A 22286-nucleotide genomic window follows, 5' to 3' on the forward strand; every position below is an offset into this window, starting at 1 on the left:
TTGGTTGCCCGTGCTTTTGGGGTCATATTCATGAAGTCTGTGCCCAGCCCTATTTGCTAAAAATTTAACGAAAAAAAAAAAAAAAAGAATACTCAATCTTTCTTTTCCTCTAGGGCTAAGGTTTTAGAATGTAAGTAAATTTCACTATTCAGCAGCACTGCTATCTAAGGGGAAGAAAACTAGAGGACAGGTACTAATTTTTATTAAATGTCTCTAAGCCACTTTGGTGCCAAGTGTTTAATCTATCTGAATGTAGTTAATCCTACACACAGGGAAAATGTGGTAGACCATCACAAATTTGTCTTTTCTTTACATACTATAGAGTTCTTACGGAAAATACTCTGTCCAGTTAGAGACTGCATTTTCTAGTATACCCACTCCTACCCCTGCAATTAGGTATGGCCATGTGTCTAGTTCAGAGCAGGGTCTGGAAGCTTATATTTTTTGAAGCTAAAGAAAAAAGCAACACTGACAAATGGCTTAAACTAAAAAAGAGTAAATGGAGATCGTAACACAATTTTTAGCAGTGATATCTTTTCTTTTGCTGATGTACACCTGCCATGGTCCCACGTTGTTTACAACACACACACACACACACACACACACACACACACACACACACACACACAAACACAGAGTTTGACCTCCCATCACAACAAACTGTAACCAAATGTATTTGTATTTAAGGACCTAAACAAACTGTGCTTTCAGAACCCTAGGTGTTGCCTGAGAATGTTATATGAGCTTTCAGCAATGCAGCAGAACTGTCCCAAGAAAGCACCCACTCAGGCAAACAGAACTTCCTTTTAGTAACACTCTGCAATGTCAGCCATCTTGGAAAAAACACCATCTTCTTGGTGAGAGGAAAGTAAAGGGCAGGAATGACCAGATCACTGATTCCTCGTATTTAACAACCACCAACTCTGCAAAGGTTGTTTTGGAGTAAAATAAAGGAAGGGCAGCTACAGAAGTTGTGAATTCATAAGTAGTAAACATATAGCAAGGATGTTGGAACTAGAAGTATAATGTTGGTCAAATTCTTTTAATGTTTTCCAGAGATAGAACTATTTTCACTCTAGAAGAGTCTGGAATGGTTCCAGTGTCTCCTCAGGAAGATCAGTGCATTGGGTTAAGCAAGTCTAAGCCACTATATTTTCCATATATCGATACCTCTGATATTATAGACACTAGAATAAGCAAAGGAGAAGTCAGATCAATGTGTTTAAGAAGGGAAATGAAAAGAATGGGCTTATAATAAAGTGGGGTATAAGAAGTTCTGCTTGGTCATTAGTTATATATAGTCAGACCTCCTTAGATGAAGACATGTGGGTAAAAAAGGGAATAAGATCTGGTATTGCATCTATTGGACTCTGAATTCAAATATTTCTATTTTATTCTAGGTAAAATATGTTATGTGGACACCAAAAATCCCCACTCTAAATATCTGCCTTACTAAAATGTTCACTTTTCAAACAATTTTATCAGGTGAAAAGAGGCAGTCAGTCTCAAGTTCCTCATTGCGTTGCTTACTAGATGCAATGATATTTGTAGCAAAGATGTTGTGAATAATTAAAATATAGCATGAACTTGTATTAAATAGCCCTGCCTTATAAATCTCTAAAATAATCTCTAAAAATAATGATTCTAATTTGTGGATGTGAGAACAATGCTAGGATGGAACTATTAGTAGAGTGACCCATTTAAAAGGAATACAGAAAAAGTGACTTTTAAGATTATTAAAAATAAAATGATTGAAAATCCAAGGCAATTGTAGAAACTTAGGAATATCACAATGAAACCTATGTCAGTGACAGGGATTATATTTGAAAAACAAATGTCCATTTGCTCATTTAAATCTTCACCATAATAAGGCACCTTACTATTCATTGATTGGACCTTTACAGAGATTATATCATCTCTACATGGAGGGGTTGTCAGGGTTTCCACACACTACTCCTTCATTTGTATTCCTATCAAAATATCAACAGTGGCAAGGCTGCAATGTGTTCTTATCTTCCCCAGAAAGGGGCAAAGACAAATACTCTAAAGTCATAGAAATTCAACCTTCATGATGTTTATTTCTAAGTCTGGTCTATGAGAAATACAGTCAATTGGATATTTTCTTTCTTGTGTTCATATACTGCCCCAAAATGAATGGGATGTGGGTGAACCACAGTAATGTATTGGGCCCTCAGGATGTTTGAGAAACTAATAGTATAGTCATGGCTAGACTCCTCAACAAGAGTTTCAAACAACAGTTTTAAGAGATATTTAAGAGAAACTAAATTACTCTATTGGTGATGATGTTTGAGAAACTAATAGTATAGTCATGGCTAGACTCCTCCATAAGAGTTTCAAACAACAGTTTTAAGAGATATTTAAGAGAAACTAAATTACTCTATTGGTGATTAAAATTCACATATGGGTTAATATAGAAAATCCAGGAGATAAATGGGAGAGGTCAGTTAAAATACTGTTAAAAAGCAAAACAAAACAGTATTCTTTCCCACAAGACCATAGGCTTATAAGAAAGCTGATGGACCATTTTTAGATGACTAGGAATCTAGTTTTAGAATATCTGGGGAAAAAAATCTAAAATGTTGCCTACTCTTTCAAAAACATTTGATTGACGGGGGACAATGTTACTGAAAGACATGTTCAATTCAATGGCTTATAAATACCAAGCGGTAAATATGGTGAAGATTGTGTAGTTCAAAACTGTGCAAACAGAACAAACTTCAGATCCATGTGGGCTCAAAAAGGATCAAGGTCCCAAAAATGCTGAAAAGAAGCATCAACTATTTCAGTGTCCAGGAGGTTGATAAATTAGAGTTGGGTCACTATCATTCTGTATATATCCAGCATCATCTGCAGATTCCAAGGGCCATGAGCCTAGTGCAGAACATAGCATTTTGGTTACCAGTGTCATCAGCTGTCATTATCAACCCAACAAAAATGTGAGAATAAAAATATATAAGAGAGTCTTTAACAATGAGGTTGTTCTTCTTGTCCACCCAGGGTTATAATGAAGCCTCTTTTAATTTAGATGAAATGTCCTTGTTTGTCCAATATTAGCTTCTCCTCATATTCTGAGATAACTTGTAGTTTTTAAAGCTGTGGGCCATAACTCATGACTTAACAGTGAGTTTTGAAATAAAGTTAGTGGATTTACAACAAGTATCAAAAAAGAACACAAAAATATGAAGTAGAATGAAAATATAAAAGAACATTGAAGATATAATGAAACTTTAAATGTTGTGTGTATGTGAGAGTGGGTTTGAGGATCATGATATGTGGGAAGTTGAGGGATGCAAAATGTTCCTTTGTCCCTAAATCTCTTTTCTACAGTTTGTGAAAGTGCTTGGAATTCAACAGAAAAACAATTACTGTACATTATGATGATTTTGAGGATTTCAAAAGCACCAAATTAAGGTACGATGCACCTGGGAAGAATAAAATCTTGAGTTTCATTAGCCAAGGCTGATAGGTATCTTTGAGCAGAGGCCAAATGAATAGAACACAAGATAGATACTTTTGTGATAGAGAGGTATGCTGAAAGAGTAGATAGCAAGACCTCAGAGAGCATCCTAGGATTTCACATATTAGACCTGCACCCTTACTGTTAACACAGATCAGTGACTCCCATACAGAATAACCCACTTGGCTACTATGAAGACCAATAAGAGTTGCAAACATACTATTTTACAGCTCTTACATTTGTATTGGCCAGTACTTTCACAGATGCTATGCAGAAAGGACTTTCCTGGGGTCTTTAATTTTTCTTCCCATACAGAATAACCCACTTGGCTACTATGAAGACCAATAAGAGTTGCAAACATACTATTTTACTATTGGCCAGTACTTTCACAGATGCTATGCAGAAAGGACTTTCCTGGGGTCTTTAATTTTTCACACTCATACAAATTTCATGGGAATTCATAGTCAGCTCATTCTGGGTAGTGGAAAGTATCCCAAGGAACAGTTAAATCAAAGATACCTAAAGATCATTATATATTAAAATCACCTGGGGAGTTTGAAAAGATATAGATGCCTGGACCATGCCCTCAGACTGAGATTCAGACTGGGAGGGACCCAGGTACTTTTTAACAAAACTTCTCAGTTGATTCTACTGTGAAGTTGGGTTGGAGAAGCACTCAAGTTCTCCCATCCACATGATTCTTGAATCTCCTTTATCATATCCTGAACAACTGTTTTGTTCTATTTTTAAGCAACAATAATTTTAACAATATTTTTACTTAAAATGAGCAGAGCTCTGTCCCCCTGTAGAATCAACCCATTAGTCATTTTTTTTCTACTTTTCCCTTCTCCCAGAACTCCCAACCCTTATGGAGAGATGATAGGTCAAATTCCTTCACCATATGTCAGCCCACCCTATCAGGCAAACGAAGCGCAAGTCCTAGAACACAGCAACAGTAATGCCTATTAAATGTTAGTTGCCAATATTATTGTAGTGGTTGTTATCATTACTGCTATTAGGGAACACATGACTGTTAAGAGCAAAATCACCAAAGCGATTTTGCCAAGACAAATGTCAAGAACACAATACTTCTCAGTGTTGTACCATAAATGCTATATGGCAAACCCTTGAAAAACATGGGTTTGAACTGCACAGGTCCACATAAACATGGATTGGTTTTTCAAATTTATAAGTGGATCTTCAACTGCACAGGGGGCTGGCACCCCTAAAATCTGCATTATTCAAGGTTCAAATATATATTCATAATCTGGATAAAGGCAAGATGTTTGTTTTTGTGTTTCACTCATTTACCTCTTCCTACAGTGCCAAATAGACAAATAACCGATGCAAAAAAAAGTGTCACAGGTTTCTTTGTTGTTGCAGGTGAGGCTTGGCAAAAAAGCCTCTGCCTTTCATATTTAAACCAATAGCATTCTACAGAGCATGGTGCCGATAACACCAAGGTCCAGGGTTTGATACCTGCACAGGCCAACTCCAAAACAAACAGATGAAAAATAGCATTCTGGATTATGGAAGAACTTTCCTTTGACATTCAAAAACTCCACCACAAAGTTAAAAAGAAAAGTATCCAATAATGCTGCTCCTTAAAAGATTAAATGATAATGTGTAGAGTTTAGTCCTTACAGAAGAAACAAAGTGGAAATCGTAAGTTAGAAAAATAACTTTGGGGAATATAGCTCCATCTCTTTTTCTACACTACTGTTTAAACTTAACCTCTCTCTGACTCAGCTTAACCACTCATAAAGCCATGGACCATCACTGTGCTTTAAGATATGTCTACTAGGATTAATACAATGTGCTTTCAGGCTCTGAACCATGTCTAGATTCCTGTGAACTCTTCATAAAGGATTATTTGTTCTGTAGATCATGTTGCACTGAATTATAATGAGTTATGCCAGATTTATCTGAACTCTAAAATAAACCCCAATAAAAATGACAATAGCAGAGTCAGTTATTTAGGAAATACTTAGACAAGTACCTAAATCTTCCATTGTCTTCTTCCCTATTTCTGCCAAGATTAGTAAATTAAGTGATATTTTATGAATTATCTAAGTCTCATTAAGTCATATTTAATCATTATTGTCAAGATTAATTAGGAAATTTACCTGTAACTGTTAACTATCTTGCTTAATGGTATAGACAAAAATAAAACAGCGTAATCTAGCAAACCTGAGTTTCATTTTTTTTTTTTGTCCTTTTTTGAGACCGGCCGCACCACCCTCAGCCAGTGAGTGCTTTGAGCACACTGGTCATCCCTATATAGGATCCGAACCCGCGGCGGGAGCGCTGCTGCACTCCCAGCGCCGCACTCTCCCAAGTGCGCCACGGGCTCAGCCCGCAAACCTGAGTTTCAAAGAATTGCCAACCTTGCATCGTTACTTTGCAGAACTGAAAAGTCATACCTTCAACTAAAGAAGTGAGGAGGGTGACATTGGCTGCTTTCCGTCTTCCTGCTGGCAAGTTTAAGCCAAGCCTATCCAGTTTCTCTCTTAGGCAGCGGCCCCCATTCTTGGATTTTGCTCTGCCCCAAAACAAATAAAAACTAGGTTTTAAAAGTTCACATTCTGAAAAAAACTTATGAGAAGACTTGACTACATGGGCATTACAACATCAGATGGAAGACATAAGGGCTAAGGGTTAAGGGTGTCGCATCAGAGCAGTTAGCAGACACACCATCTCAGAAAACACCTTTGTCTTACCTTCTCAAAATGCCTCCCAAGAGTGAAGCATTGAGGCACTCTTTAAGGGTGTCGCATCAGAGCAGTTAGCAGACACACCATCCCAGAAAACACCTTTGTCTTACCTTCTCAAAATGCCTCCCAAGAGTGAAGCATTGAGGCACTCAGGTGGTGAGAGGCGCCTCTTTACCTCAGCAATGGTCACCTTGTATTTGGAAGTAGAACTGAGAAGGGACAAACGGCCAGGGACAGAGCAAAACAAATCTGTGGGGTTGACCACACAGGTGCCACCTTGGGAGGAAAAAGGATATAACATGTTAGCAACACTGACAGTAGATAACTGCATGAGAGACAGTTAATATCAAGAGATGACTCTGGATTTGTGAATACATGATAGCAGTCATACTCATACATCATGCAGATCATCTCAGAGAGTGGCCCTGAAGATGTCTTTTCAAATATTTCCCAGGGTTTTATCTTTCCAATATCATACAGAAAATGTTTGTGAGGGTACAATTGTAATTTTAGAGAAAATTGGCATCCTATGAGGTGTGGACTCACTTACTGGTGTTACTTTTGACCTCATCCACACCAAGAAACACTTCAATTAATTAAAATACTGAATCCAACAGTTAACCCTACAATAGGGATTAACCACTCTTTATCTGTGGTTGTGTGTTTATGTGCCCACATAGATGCACACACATATAACTTGTCCAAAATGTTTGAGAGCTGCCATCTCCTTTCCCTTCTCCATCTACCAACTAACTCCCAGGTACCACTAAAATGCATTTGCCCATCTCCAGGAATTTCCAGCCCCTACAGGTGATGATTGGGCAGATCTCCCTATCATGTGTTAGCCCGCAATATCAGCACACACAGGCAAATGCAGGATAAGACCTAAAACATCGTAGCAGTAACACTTAAGTGTTAGTTGCCAGTAATAATATCGTGCTGTTATCATCATTATTACTATTAGGGAGCAAACCAAAGATAACTGTTGATAGCAAAATCGCCGAAGTGATTTTGCCATACTGGGGTTCCTGGAACAGAAGCTTTCTGTCTCCAAGCCCAGAAAGCCCCTTGAACATCAGTGTCCTCCAGGAACAACAGAGTACATTCCTCTAATCTCAGGTAGCTGCTGCTGACTAAAGTAGATTTGAGGACCAAAGGGAGACATCACTGAGGAGAATTTCCTGCTGCACAATTCCTCTCCTACTGCAAAAATCCTGACCTAATGTCCATCCTGCTAGCATGGTGGCTATATGGTCCTGGGATGCAACACTGCCTCCTCATGCACTGAGCAATCTCAGGGCAGAGTTTTTAAGGTTAAAGGCAAATTTAAATTCAGAGTTGGCTTTTCTGGGCATGCATTTGATTTCTTCAGTTATGAACAATCTTAAGGCCCATCTCCAGGAAAGGGTCAAGATCTATGAGGAAAAAGAGACAAAAAAAAAGTAGGTGGGCGAAGAAAAATGGGCAAAAGAGTGCTGTTCAAAATCTTTTTACTCAAAATGTGGTCCTCAATGGACATTTTAAAGGCGCTTGTTGGAAGTTCAGAATCTTAGGACCCAACCCAGACTTTCTGAGTCAGAATCTGGTTTTTAACGAGACCCCCAGGTGGTTCATGGGCTCGTTAAAGTTTGAGAAGTACTAGACTAGGACTCACCACTTGCTTCTCAGGTAGCTCGTACCCTCCTTTACTAAGCAGCACAGATGGAACGTTACATCTAATGGAGTCTCTGGCATTCAGATTCAGGTGTGTTCCTTGGGCATAGTGGCTAAAGAACCTGGGAGGACATTTGAAAAGGCAAAGGGATCCAGACCTGGAGGGAGAGACCAGGCTAACCTTGGCCCACTCTTATAATGTTTCTACCCCTGTACTTTCTGGAATTCTTCCTGGCAGTCTTACGGTCACTGAAGTTTCTCCTAAAAGAGCTAGAAACCAAGGTTTCTTTACCTAAAAATTCTGAGGCTGTCAATCACTCTGAATGCCCCTACCCCCAAACAGGAGAGAGGAGAGTGGGAATGTCAGAGCAGCCAACCCTCTCCAGGCTGGAAGTTAGATCCTGTACTCTTGGCCAAAATTCCCATGCCAGTGCCTAGAAACCTGCCCTCAGTTTGAAACCCGAGAGGTCATAATCTCCATTGTCAAACTGGAATCCTTTTTTTTGGAGTCAAACTTGTAGCCAGCACCATGGAAAACCATGCAAACACCTGCTTCAAGAGCTGAAAACACAATTCTCCTGCTTCCCCATTTTGCATTTCCAGAGAGTTTGAAACCAAAATATAATAACAATAATAAAGTTTTCCCAGATTTACAAAATGCATTTAAAAAATAAACTCAAGTGACTTCTCAATAGTTGAAATGAACAAGAAAGTGATATGAACAAGAAAGCAATTTGAGCAGGTATCAATGAATCTGGATTTTAGAACCATACTGTGAGACTTATGACCTTGATTACTTTAGGATTTAGGATAGTCTGAAACAAAAATATTAAACAAACAAAAATTCAGTGTCTATATCCAAAATTGACATAGTCTCTGCCAATCATAAACAAATGTGTATTTTTACATAACCCCCTTTTCTCTTGAAAACAATTGAGACCACATGGAATCTCACCCAATCAGTCTAAAGTTTATTATGAGTGAGAGAAGAGAGTGTTTGACTGTAGGTACGCATTGTTTTCCTGGCTGATAAGGAAAGGGAAAGACACAATCCTAATCTTCAGTGGGTTAAAAACCTAATTTAGGGAGATGCAGAAAATTATCATTTTTGTAAAATAAGTTAAAAGAGGCTCTCTTTTATTGGAAAATTGTCCCTTTCGGCAAAGATAACCCTGTGTGCTAAAAGCCAGCTGCTCCCAGAGAAACCATTAAGTCTGCTACCTAGCAATGTGCTAACTCCCTGGGCCCTGAGTCTTTCTCTCCTACATCCAGGTTGGGCTTCTGGTTTATGCTCAAATAGGCATTATAAGGTAAGTTACACCGGCTGCTTATTAAGAGTATGCTTTATGCACACACAAATTGCCTGAAGGATTTATTTTGTATTCAGGATTAGCTATCAACTCTAGAGTCTTTTATTTTTTATGTCACAGCATCTTTAAAGGGAATTTCTGTTGCTTTGATACTTGGCATTGCTGCAGCCTTGGGGAACTCTCGTCTTGGCTAAAGATTTGGCAACTTGTAGAGTTTACAGCAACATGGAGAACCTGATATCTTTCTTCTCAGTGGTTTATTTTTTAGGAAAGCAGAAAAAATTAATAGGCCAATATAATGAGTGCTATATTTGGAATGAAAGTACTGAAGAGGTGTGACTTCTTCAAGGGGAGGCAGACTACAGATGAAAATGATGAGATCTCAAAGAAGGAAAGACATGAAACAGTGGACCACAGCAAGCCATTTAAGGTGTCACCCCCAGTGTAACTACTTGAAGTTCCTCCTGGTGCCTGTGTTGCATGTCAGCTCTTATTGAAATTGTTTGGTATTAATTCTAGATCCAGCACCCAGTTAGAGATGTCTTTGGTGCCACAGCTAGGGTATTCATAAGGAACTCCTCCAGAGTTTATCTCTTTTCTATTATAGTGCACAGAAGCAATAGTTCTATGGAGGTCACTATTTTTAAATTTGAAATTTGGAGATAGGGCTTCCTATTTCCAGTGAAACTGCAAATTCTGATGGGTAGCTATGGTGACAGTTTCAGAAATCAGGAACTATCTACTGAAGGTCACTTGTCTAGAACATGGCTTTCATAAGTCAGCCAAAGATTTACTGTAGGTGTGACAAAACCAGTCACAAAATACGGAGATGCAGATCCTCCGGCTGCCATACCTTGTTAGATCCTTTGCGGCCTGAAGAAGCACGGGTTGGGGCTGCGCTTTTCTTGGTGTAGCTGGGGACGTCTGACCCTGTGTCCGCAGGCACAGTGTGAGGTAGTAGAAAGAGTACTGGGCTACAAGTAAAATCCTGGCCAACTAGCAACCCAATAGACCTTGGGTCTCTCTAGGTCTCAGTCTGTCCATCTGAAAAATGGGGATGCTCACACCCGCTCTACTTATCTCCCTACTTTGCGAGTAGGTGCAATGGGAAATGGCCGCACGTGTGCTCAGCAACCTGTGTAAAGACCACCCAACCCCGCCATTCTGTTGAGCAACTACCACGTCGTAGGGTGCGAGCTGTGCTGTGGAATAAGACTCCCACCCACCATTTGTGCTGCAACTGTATGGAACAGCCAAGCGCCGACGCCTGGGCGCGCTTTTCCTCTTCTCATTCAAGGCAATTAGGGCAAAGGAAACAGGGGCGGCTGTCTCCAAGGAGCTGCGGCTCCCTGGGCGCCCCTAAAGCTGCCTCTGCGCCACACCGACGCCTGGGCGCGCTTTTCCTCTTCTCATTCAAGGCAATTAGGGCAAAGGAAACAGCGGCGGCTGTCTCCAAGGAGCTGCGGCTCCCTGGGCGCCCCTAAAGCTGCCTCTGCGCCACACGCCAGTCACCGCGCCTACCCCCTCTGAGCACACGCTCGGCTGTGGCAAGAGGCCCAGCGCGCTCTCCAGGTGCGATCAATACTTCCTCGCGGGCTTCCGGGCGCAGGGCCGGTGCGCTCAGCCTCTCCAAAGCCGCAGCGCCGCCCCACTCGTTGCCGCGTCGGTGTTGACATAATTAGACCAAATCTTGAGAGCAAAATAAATGTTCTGTTCGCCTTACAGCCAAACAGATGTTTACAATTCAAATGAAAGAAATACAAACGGCAGGGACTTTTTTTTCTCCCCTTCTTCATCTCAAGTGATCGCTCGTTTTTTCTGACACATTAAAAATGTGTAAGCGATTACACGAGTTTCCTGTCCTTGTTTATTCTGCAGTTGCATTTCTGCGAGGTGCGCGTGTGAGCTGGGTGGTATAGGATCCATCTCGGCCGCTTGCCCTCTAGCCTCTCGCCCTTCCCTATCCTCCTTCCCCATTTGACCCCCTCCCGCCACAGCAGTAGGTATTAATTGTAATCAAACAGCAAAGGGGTGGGGGTGGAGGGGCTTACTTATAATCAAGCAGGCCTTTGATGATGTGTCAACAGCGAATTGTGCTGTTTGGGGGAAGGATATATCATTACAGGTATAACTAGATTACCAGGGCTGAATGAGCTCCTCCCGGTGCAGTTTCCAGGCAGAACAAAAGAAAGGGAGGTTTGCACAGGGAGACCTGCTGGTTTAATGTGGCGGTGGATGCGTAATAGTGTGCATAGGGGATTAATCCCCATTCCTCAATGCAGAGGGTGCACTGGCTTTTGGTGATTTTCAAAATGGTAAAGAAATTAGAGAGAAAGCTGTAGGCTACAGGAAAGCAGCTCCCTCGAACCCCAACCCCCGACGATTTCCTACAAACCATGCCTCTAGATTCTCTGGTACACGAATTTTAGACTTCATGTTAAGGAAATTGAATTTTAAATCTGCTGCATCTGAATTTGGGGACTAAGAGGGCAGGCCAGGCTCCAGGTGTATCTCTGGATCTATTTTCACCCACAGTGGGTAAGTCTTAGAGATGAATTCTGGCCAGTTCTAGCAGAGAGAGAGATGATTCAATGTAGTCCCTCTCTAGTCTGTAAGCGCTGACAAAGACGGAGAGACAAGGCTTCCCACCTTCCTCCAATCTTACTCCTTCCAGGAGCTGCTGAAAGAGCCAAGGGCTCTCTCTAATCCGGATTCCAAGGCTCAGGGCCCTCGAGAAATCCGAGACGAAGAAAAGTGTACCCTTCCGTCCAAGCAACCTGCGGACCGCCATGAGGGAGGCAAAAGGGAAGAGCGGTTAGGTCCATCCACCCTGTTGTTGGTAGACTGGGCGATTAAAGCTAAAGCTCCATTTCGAAGATGCATTGTAAAATATAAATCAGGTCTGACAATATTTGTACGTGGCGTAAATGCCTCCGCCTTTGCATGCCAGTCACCTTTAAGTGATCTGACAAACTCTAACTCTTAAAACGTGCAGAGTTCAGATCATATTAATTCCCCCAAAATGTTTTGATTCGAAGTAGTTTGTATTTTGTGTAGCCACGGGCAATCAGGAAAACGCTCCTGCCTGCCAGTGGCCGTGTCCGTTCCCTCTCCGCGTGGCCCAGAGGCTACGGCGGTATTTAAGCTTCTGAAATTAGCCTGGGGCTGCAAGGCAGAATGATCACAAAGCGAAACAAGAGCCCTTCCCCTCTTCGCTTTTTTCATTTTTTCTCGCCCCCCCCCCTTTTTTTTTAGTTTGCCATCCTGATTTCACAAAAGAGACCAGGGCCAAAATGTCACTTTCCACCCACATATGGAAAGACTGGGCCTTCTCATCTCACCTCCATCCTCTTCTGAATGCCACAGCCCACTACCCAATTGAACTCCTACCTTGGGATTCCAGTCTGGATCTATTTATTGTTAGCTTCATCATCATCATCATCATTGTCGTCAACATTGTTCGCTTATTATTAAATACTCAGAGCAAGAAATGAAAGGGACCGGCGCCTGACAAAGGTGGGGGGGGGGGCATGAGTGATCCTCAGAAGATTTCACCGGAAAAAGAAGAGTGGGTTTTCTTTTCTTTTTTTAATGATTAAAAACACAGACGACTCCCGTAAATAGAAGCCTCATTTCTTCAAGAGATGCCTTTTGAAACTCGGTATCTGAATATTCAACGAAGGCAAAGCTCCACTCTGTACGTACAACATTAATATGATCTCTGCAGAATTTGCTACTCAGAAATATTAACATATCAAAGCCGACGCCCGAGGCGAAAGAAGCTATCGATACGCGAGCACAGGGTAAAGTAAAGATTATTGGTTCTGATGGTTGGAGTGGCGGAGCTGCGGGCAAAATCGCGCACACCATTAACCGAGCGGGAGCGCGCGGGGAGCTGCGCCTGCGAGGCGGTGGCAAATATTTTAACTAGGTGGTAATTACCACGCCGTTGCCCCCTCTTTCACGGATTCTTTGGCTATCAGGCCTTCATTACCCAGGCCTTCAAAACCAATGTGATTGCCACTTAACAATGTGAGTTAGGGAAATGGCATTTTGTTCTTTAGGAGCTGAAGTGGCCAAATTTAAAGAATAACTGAGACCCTCCCAAGCCCTCCACACCACTGCAAACTTGAACAGACTCTCCCTGATGAAATCACACAAGGTCCATAGGCATTTGTATTTCTTCAAGAAGAACATTTGGGGGTCTTTGGAAGTTAAATCTATTTTTTTTCTTCTTACCATAGTACATTTTGGAAATCATTAGAAATGTAAATTTATCCAGGAACTTAGCAGGACAGACAAAACGCTAAAAAGTTGTGCTTTTCAAAAAATTGTATTTTATGGGGAGAGTCATCCATCTATAATGTGTGGACTGAAAAAGAAACAGACATTCTCATCTAAGCTGTTATACAATAGTGGATTATATGAGGAATGACAGTATGGCAGAACATTTTAGTTAATGTCCTTTTGATTTTTGACCAAGGTGGCCTGAGCTATTGATATTAGGAGTCCTGTGCACCATTGTGACTTAAGAGAATTTTTGTAGCATTTCTTCAAAAAAGGGAGCGCTTTAGGGATTGCCGGTTAGCTCACTTGAGAGATCCTGGTGCTGACAAAAAAGGAGTTTTGAGACGAGGGGCTGGGTGTGTTCTGGAAGGACATGCACATCCTTATAAGGCAACACTTTCTTGCTATTCACTTGTAAATTAAAATCGATCATTTCAGAGTAAACAAACACACATAGACACACACCCTTCTCTCCAGGACTCAGCCAGGTTAATTGGCCTTTCTCTGAGACATGTGGAAATGAAGTAACATATCAGCTAAATTCTGAATTCTTTCGAAGGAGTGTGTGCGTGTGGGGAGGGGGGTAGAATTAGGGTTTAGTCAAACAGTACAGACATAAACCCCAAATTATTACATCCCCTTTCTCTTGTGGTGCAACACTTTTCTCCTACAAGATCAATATTTGGTTTAAAATAGCGGATTCAGCTACGATTTTTAGGTGAAACAATAGGTATTGGATTCTACAAAAGTAATAAAACTTAACCTAAAGAAGACCATTTCTGTTGCTCTGATAAGGTGAGACCCACAGCTCGCACCTTGTAGATCCCTAAGAGCTTTGGCACTTTTGGGGAAGATGGTGAGGAGTAAGATGGTGTCTCCTAAATCTCTGTCCGGAAATTCAACTGATTCTACAGCCACCTCCTCTCCAGCTCTCGCCCTCGGTCTCAAATAATTCACACCCTCTGTCAGCTGTCTTACTGTCTGATGAAATTTCCAAGCATTGGAGAAGATGATCTTGTAGCAAGTGCGTAACTAAATGCAAAAACGGCAGTAGCGCGAGCCCGGCTCTGGGAGGAGCGAGCTCCCGTCCTTAATTAGTGGCGCTGTCCTTCAGCACCACCGACATCGTGCGTCCTGAGATCTCTGCCTCACCTTTAGTTTTATTGGCCTCAACAGATTCCGATCAGCACGTCTCACCTGGCCCCCTTTTCACTGTGTATTCTTTTCGCGGTGTATTTTTTTTTTTTATCACTGTGTATATTTTATTTAACATTCCCTAATCTTGAGCCAATTTTATACCATTTCTATATGGCTGAGTACTGGTCTAGCTAGCAAGCTTAATATACCTGATTTTTTTAAAAAAATTGAGTAATACTAGTAATTAGTTTAAAAACAATAGTTTCAAAGTCTCTGTAAGGGGAAACAACAGAGTTGAATAGCTTTTTAAAATTGGTGTAAACTCCAGTTATTCACTATGACAATAGCCACATTCCAAACGGAAAGCACCCTTTGTTTTCTTTCCCCGTAAATTTAAATAGAAGTTCACATTGGACATCAGGTCGAGAAATCTGTAGTTTAAACACAGAAGAACCCATTGCTTTCTCCCAGTACATTTCTCTCTTCAGAAAAGCAAATATTTCAAGAAACTTTGAAAGAGCTGGAGAGGGGCCGAAGGACATTTATTTGGTACCATCAGAAATGACTCAGGTTTTAGTAGCTTGATTACTAAAGACAATTGAGGACTTGGAGTGGGAATTAGTCTTGGTGAATAGGCCACATCTTATTAATTCGTATGAAGTTGGGATAACAGCTGGTCCCTCTTGTGTGATTCTCGGGTTACTCGGCTCACTAGGAAAATAAACTTCAGAGGCTCTGGGTACAGTTAAGTGGAGAAACCAGCAAAGTCTGCACTGCCTTGAGGCCCTGAGAATGTCATAGTTCACAACCTTTTGTCAAAATGGAACATCTGAGGCGCAGCCCCCTTCAGTGTTTGAGCTGAAAGCAACAGCTCTCTTCTTTCCTTTTTCTTCCTCCCCCAACCCCCACCTTCCTATTCCATGGGTAACTCTGGGTTCAGATGTGTTCCTCAACAGATGGGAAGAAGAAAGCTTTATCCGGTACAGTTAACACCACCTCCTCCTTCCACCCTCCCTTAGAGAAAGAAATGTTCTGGACACTTAGAAAAATAAGGGTAGCCACAATATTGGTGTTTCATTAGCTTTCCCTAAAGCCTGAACGATCTAGCCTTTCACAAAATCCCCCAAAGCCTCAAGCTAACACCATCACCTCAAACACCCAGGCTGTGGCTGGCACATTTAGGGCTAAAAGAGACCAGAAATTCTGCTTGAGGTTGTGGTATTGGTGATGGGGGAAAGGGGTGTGAGAAGTTTGTTTCTTTTGTTTTTGTTTTTATTTTATTTTATTTATTTTTTGACTCTAACTTTGATTTTGTCACTGTTCTATGAGGAGCAGCAATATCTTGTATCACAAGTCTTTTGGGCACTGCCTGGGTTCAAAACACAATGGAAGAAGGGAGTCTTTTTTATGTGAGTATGCCTGTGTGGGACTAGAATCATTGACTAAGAGTAGCTGATTTTTAATCATCAGATGAGAACTCTGATGTTTAAAAGCACCTCCAGATTTTCAAAACAAAGTAATAGATAAGAGAAGAATGTTGAAGGTTAACATATTGTTACTCACCTCTTCTTATCACTCCGCCTTGGCCGTTGAGGACTAGCCCACACTGGGCTTCCACTGAGCCCTTAATAAAAGAAACAGAAATGAAATCACTTAAATAGATACTGATAGGTATGACCACGTGGGTAAAGTGTTTCAGATGGTCCCATCCCTGAACCTCATCTCAGTAGACATTTGAAAGCAACCATTGAACCGAAGCAAGCTTGCCAGCAAAACAATTTTAAGAAAAAAAAAATTGCAAGAAAAACCACAGTCTAAAAGTTGTATAAATCTTAAGGTATGCATTTTACATCACCATACAATATTACACTTCAAAGTGCCTGAGAGCCTTTCATCTTGGCATAAGAGAATAAGAAGCCCTTTGAGTCCCCATCAAGGCACATAGCATATACACAGACAATGTATACTCAGCACTTTCTGAGTGGAGCGAATCATACCTAGGGGTGTCACGTCTGGGACTGTGGGTTTCTTGAGGGCTCAGAGGAGCTATTTCATATTCAGGATTTAAGATATCTTATGGCAGTTCTATTTTACCCCAAATGTAGAAACATACCATAATGCTATCCAAAATGGGTATTACAGAGAAAATACCTTCAGGTTCAATCACTCTAGATCTTCAGGCTCCTAGTAGATTGAGGACTCATTTGAGCTGGAAAGATGGAAAGGGTTTGCTGATTTTTGATTAAGAAAAATAAAAACTTCTCTCTGTCTGCCTTTTTTTTTTTTTTTTTTTTTTTTGGAATCGAAATGTGTTAAAGGCTCATTTTCCTTTACAAACAAACGAGGTATTGGACATGAAAGAGGCCTTGAAGGGTGTTAACCTACCCAACAGCCCGTGAAGAGTTAAGTAAATGCGGAGAGAGTCGGTGCATAATAAAAACCCACTTTACAAAACAACCTTTACAGCCCTGGCTCCCTTTCGCCTTCCCATTTTCACCATATTGAAGCAGGCCTGTAAGACCCCCCTTTTCAACCTACTCACGAGTTCTTTCTTATTTTAAATGTTCTGCCTTAAAGTGATTATCAAATCAATATGAAAAAAAAAACTTGGAGACTGAGCATAAATTAAAGCAGTGATGGGAAAAGGTGTGACAGTTTCCTTTGTTGGCCATAGCAAATCTTTTTAGGAGACTCAAAGATGGAACTGAAGCCACAAGACTGTTTGCATCTGTTAGGCAGACTTAGACTGCCCTCCAAACCATTGGACTTTCACTTAAAATTCTGTGCAGGGAAAAGTATATTTACATTTGTTGCATTTGAAATGAGGCATATGCTGATGAATGTTTTAAAAAGGAAGAAATAAAAGGAGAGAGACGGGTTTCTCCCACACGCCCCCTCCCCATTTCTCCTTTTAAAAGTAGCTATGACTCTCTTTTTCATTCCACCATCAGGAAGAGTGGAAGAAAATAACTCACCAGATTTACAAACTTACTTTATAGCATATGGTATGATATATACATACACAGAATATATATCAATCAATCTATCTATCTATCTATCTATGATCGATCGATCTATCTATCACATGCCATACTCTAGTTTTTCAAGTATTTTGGAGTGTTTTCCTCAGTATGAATAATATTGTCTCAGTATGAGTAATAAAAGGCAAAAGGGAGATTAAGTATAGGTTTAAGAATTGAGTATAAGATTAAAAAAATATTTCAAACTATCTGAATGTAGAAGGTAAAGGTCCTCGAAGCTCTCCAAAAGAGTGAACCACATTTCCTCCCATTCTCTGGCGCACCATTAAACAGTGTATTTTCTTAGAAGAAATGAATCTTGGTCTCTTTGCTTAACAAACTATCCCCCCTCATAAGTAAAACATGTTGTTTGGTCAGATGACATTGCATAAATGACCAGTTGAATGGCACTAAGTCGAAAATTGGATAAACTACGGTGTCCTTTTGCACGGGATTTGCTCTTTGTCTGGTGCTTGCAAATGTTCTAATCCCCCCTTTTGAAAAATGCTCAGCTTTGTGCCTAGCACAGAAAAAAAATTTGTACAGATACAAAAAAATCAGCAGCAGACGCTGCTATTAAAAGGAGTAAATAGGTTTTAGTTGAGCTAGGCATTGAAAGGCAGATTTTTCCCCTCGTGAGACATAAGGGGATCCTTGTGAAAAATGTAAAAATGGCCTGACTGTATAAAATTATTTCGTAAATGTACATGTAGAAAGTCAAGGTTTATGGAGCCATATCTTCCTTCTAGTGCACCGATATTGCAGCTATTTCTCTTTGTTGGAACCGTAAGGGCTTCCACTTTAATTTAAAAATATTCCCCTGCCCAGAGATAAATGAAGGGGAAAGATTTTCTGTGCGCAACAAGGGATCTCTTATGTCTCCAACTTGTGGTTTTGGAATACCTCTCCGTTAATCACGAAAAGTGTGAAGAAGATGGCCAACTTTGTACAGACTGAAAAAGTAGAAATGGCAGGTAGAGCTGCACTTTAAGCTGAAAGAAGCTACAAATTTGGGTCTTCTGAATTCTCTGTGGGTTTGTTTGTCTGACAATACGATTGAATAATTATAAATTCTATTGTTAGCAAAAAACGTGAAAAAATGTGAAATGCCTGGATCCAAGAAAGAAAGTAAAAGAGATCGTCTGAGTAAAGGCCTCCACAGTATCTGAATTCCTTCCTTCCTCCCATCCTTCCTCCTCTTCTTCCTTCCTTTTATCCTTTCTTGCTCCCTGCCTCTTTCTCCCTCCCCTCCTTTCTTTGTTCCTTCATTTTTGTCTTTATAAGGGGCTGCATCTTAAGTGAAATGTAATGGCCTGAAGAGAAAAAAATAAAGTGAATCATCCAACTGGGCTGCGGTTTTGGACTCTTATCAAACAGAAAGAATTAGGCTCAACACTACAACCTGGCAACGTGCATTGTGCGGGTCCTTTCATTGGGGTTGTTTTTTGAGGCTTTCATTTGTGATTCTTTACTTTCCACAGCAATCTAGTGGATTTGGTGAAACTTTTGGTAATGCTCAGCAACCCAACAATTTCCGGAGAACAAAATATCCCACCGTTAATATTAAGATCCCTGCAAGCTCATTCTGGGTCAAAAGCCTAGGACGCATGGGTAGAACCTGTAAAGTGCAGAGACTGAGGGTGCGATTGGTTATCAACTTATCGGGTCTTACTCTGAGTTCAGCTGGCTCAACCCCAGCCTCCTTGATCTCCCTCACCCCATACCCTCCGGATCAGAAATGTGGATTCAGGAAAGACTTCGTGAAGACAGACCGAAGGTGGGGGCCGCAGCTAGCCGGACTCGCGCGCGTCCGGGTGAAATGACTGGATCCAATGAGAGGGACAGAATGGAGAATGGTCACACTCCTCCTTTAATTGTTTGATAACTTTCCATAAGTGGGATGTGTGCGTGCGTGTGCGTGTGCGTGTTCGTGTGTGTGTGTGTGTGTGTGTGTGTGAGAGAGAGAGAGAGAGAGAGAGAGAGAGAGAGAGAGAGAGAGGGAGAGAGAGAGAGAGAGAGAAGACGGCTGACGGAGCATTAATGGAGCGGGAGGGGGAAGGCGAAGAGGGGAGGGCGCAGACAAATTCGCTGCATGCATGCTTATTTACCTGCAAGTCGTCTGCTCCCGCGGCGGCCAGCCCCAGGCTGGGCCCTGGCAGGAGTCTTTGATCTGGGTGCATTCCATACTGAGAGCCATGGCTCATGAGGGACAGGTCGTGGCGGCGGTAGGCATCGAGGCAGCCCAACTCCCGCCTCTGCTCGTCCAGGCAGGACGACTTGAGCGCCCGCGCATTGTGCAGGTTAATAAAGTCGGTGGGCTCCCCGTGGTGGATCTGCTGGTAGTACTGTTGAGAGTGGTGGAGAGAGTTCAGAGAGTAGGCGTCGGGGGTGACGGCCGGGTGGCTGTGCTGGAACTCGTAATGGAAGGATTGGTGGTGGAGCGGGGTGTACTGATGGTTAGTGGAGAAGTAGGGGGACGCAAACTCGGTGCCCGTGGTGGAGTAAGTTAAAGGAGAAGAGGAGGAATAGGCGACAGTGGAATTGGCTACGGACTCCAGACAGCCAAGCTGCATCAAACGGTAGCTGTTTGATCCGTCGTGACGTATCTGGAAGGAAGAGGGGGAAAAGGGAGAGCAGAAAAACTTGAGGTTTGTCATTTTGCAACCAAGGCTACGTTCTTCCAGAGCCAGCAGCTTTCTCTGGCTCTCCAAAGAGAGCAAGAGCTCAGGGCTCGGGCCGAGCCGCAGCCTGGGCTCAGCGCCTTTGCCAGAAAGCCTTTGCGAACAGGAGAACTGGGGGTGGGCGGCCTCGTCCTCACAGTGGAGAGAGAGGAAAAAAAAATCCCCCACCCTATATAGGTGCGGGTGACACCACACACGCACACACACGCACACATACAGACACACACGCACAGACACACACAGCCCCTGTCCAACTTGTGCAGGGAGCTGGACGTTGGGAGCCAGGTTTGCAACTGACTCCGGGGCCATGTGGAGCAGAAGGAGAGAGTCCACTGGCAGAGCGCTGGCCGGCGCCTCGCCACTCCAACCAGATCCCAACACCGAAATCCTGCGCCTGTCCATACTGAGATGATCGGCAGGAGCTGCTCAAAATCGTTGTCACATATTAAAAAAAAAAAAAAAATCCGGTCGTGCAACTTGCTCACTTCCTTAGCCATTTGGGGGAGGGAATCCGACCCCCCCACCCCTTTTCTGCTTCCCTATTCTTGAATTATCCCATTCCAAAAGGGGTGCGCTGTTCCCCACCCCCCCTTGTCCACCTACGCCCCCCATCATTCCTTTTCTTTTTCTTTCTGAGAATCTTTTTTCCATCTCTATCTCTTTCTCCTCATCGTCCCCCCCCCCCCCCCCCCCCCCCCCCCCGCCAAGCCTTCCTTATTATTAGGATTATGTTTTCCCCCTCATTATGGCAAATGTTTCTTAGCGTGGCATAGAGTTGCCCTTCCTGGCGACAGATGTCATAACGAACTTTCTCCCCTTTCCTTCCTTAACTTCCCCCTAAAGCCAGATTATAATTAAATGTAACGGTCCAATATAGATTAGAGACAGGGGAAGCTGCCACCGCCGCCGCCACCGCCGCCGCCGCCACACACACGCGCGCTCAGAAAAAAAAAAAAAAAAAAAAAAAAAAAAAAAAAAAAAAAAAAAAAAAAAAAAAAAAAGTAATAATACCTCGGCATCGTGGACTAGTCCTGGAAAGGTAGTTGACATGTTGGGTTTCTCCGAAAGCTTACGATGCAATTTCCCCCTCCAAAAAAAGAATCGGGAAAAAAATCCAAACTTCTTGTATTTTCCAATTTTTTTTTTAAGGAAAAAAAATGTTCTATAGATAGGATTTAAATTGTAATGGTTTTGCCCGGATCAGATAGCTCCTTCCCTCGTACCCACTTAAAAACCTGTAGGAACAAAATTTTCCCTCTGCACAAAAGCAGCTCCCTGGAACAGATTTTGTACTTGCTGAGTATTTCTTTGGCTGATGTCGTAGGTCCCTTGGTAATATAGAAGTTTTGAAAATTAAGCATCAGCACTGAGAACTGGGAGGACAATAGGCAGAAGAGATTTATCCCAGGAGACAAGGAATAAATATTGTATCTTCGCCTAATAAGGAACTGGAGGTTCTTTCAACATTTTTATCCATTTTTTCCAACCTTTATCATGCTTTTCTCTACCGACTGAGGTGGGGACTCATCTCTGCGGAGATCATTTGCACACATTTTATTGTGAAGATAGAAAGCTAGCTTCAATATGTGTCTATTAGAGATATAAATATATATTAATTAAAGCTTCCTTTTACAAGGGTAAGTGTTCATTCCTATTGGTTCCACTCCCTGGGTGCTGAAAGCTGCTTTTTTCAACAAGCACCCAAATCAATTTTTCCTAGACTGGGGTGTCTGCCTTTGCCCAAGTGGAAACAATACAGCTCTTTTCATATTTACATCGAATTTGGTTTCTTTCCTCCTCTTAGAAACACAACACCAGGCGGTGGCTTACACTTTTCAACAGCTTTTAAAATAAATATCTGTGATGGACGGTCCCAAGTTTCCATTATAAAGAAGTGTTGAAACTGGCAATGTATTTAGGAAAAAATGCAAGAAAATAAAGACGTGGGACAAGATTCCCCAGTTAGGTAAAATGTTGTCTTTCACTCTCCAACACAATCCATTTTC

The 22286-nt window shown here is 41.8% G+C and overlaps 1 protein-coding gene across 1 annotated transcript in view; it reads right to left on the bottom strand.

The window, feature by feature from the left end:
• Window positions 1-21841, bottom strand: part of TFAP2D (transcription factor AP-2 delta (activating enhancer binding protein 2 delta)) — a gene marked incomplete at its 3' end in the record, with an annotated part of 42065 nt that extends 20224 nt beyond the window's left edge. The window contains exons 1-5 of the mRNA XM_008591551.1: window positions 21292-21841; window positions 19708-20205; window positions 16143-16203; window positions 6303-6468; window positions 5902-6020 (exon numbers count right to left, since the gene is read on the bottom strand). Of these exons, the coding sequence (XP_008589773.1) occupies window positions 5902-6020; window positions 6303-6468; window positions 16143-16203; window positions 19708-20205; window positions 21292-21330 (883 nt within the window). The remainder of the gene's footprint in view (window positions 1-5901; window positions 6021-6302; window positions 6469-16142; window positions 16204-19707; window positions 20206-21291) is intronic.
• Window positions 21842-22286: the final 445 nt, after the last annotated feature.

Source organism: Galeopterus variegatus, unplaced genomic scaffold (assembly GCF_000696425.1).
Source record: "Galeopterus variegatus unplaced genomic scaffold, G_variegatus-3.0.2 Scaffold7028, whole genome shotgun sequence".
NCBI classification, from domain to species: Eukaryota; Metazoa; Chordata; class Mammalia; order Dermoptera; family Cynocephalidae; genus Galeopterus; species Galeopterus variegatus.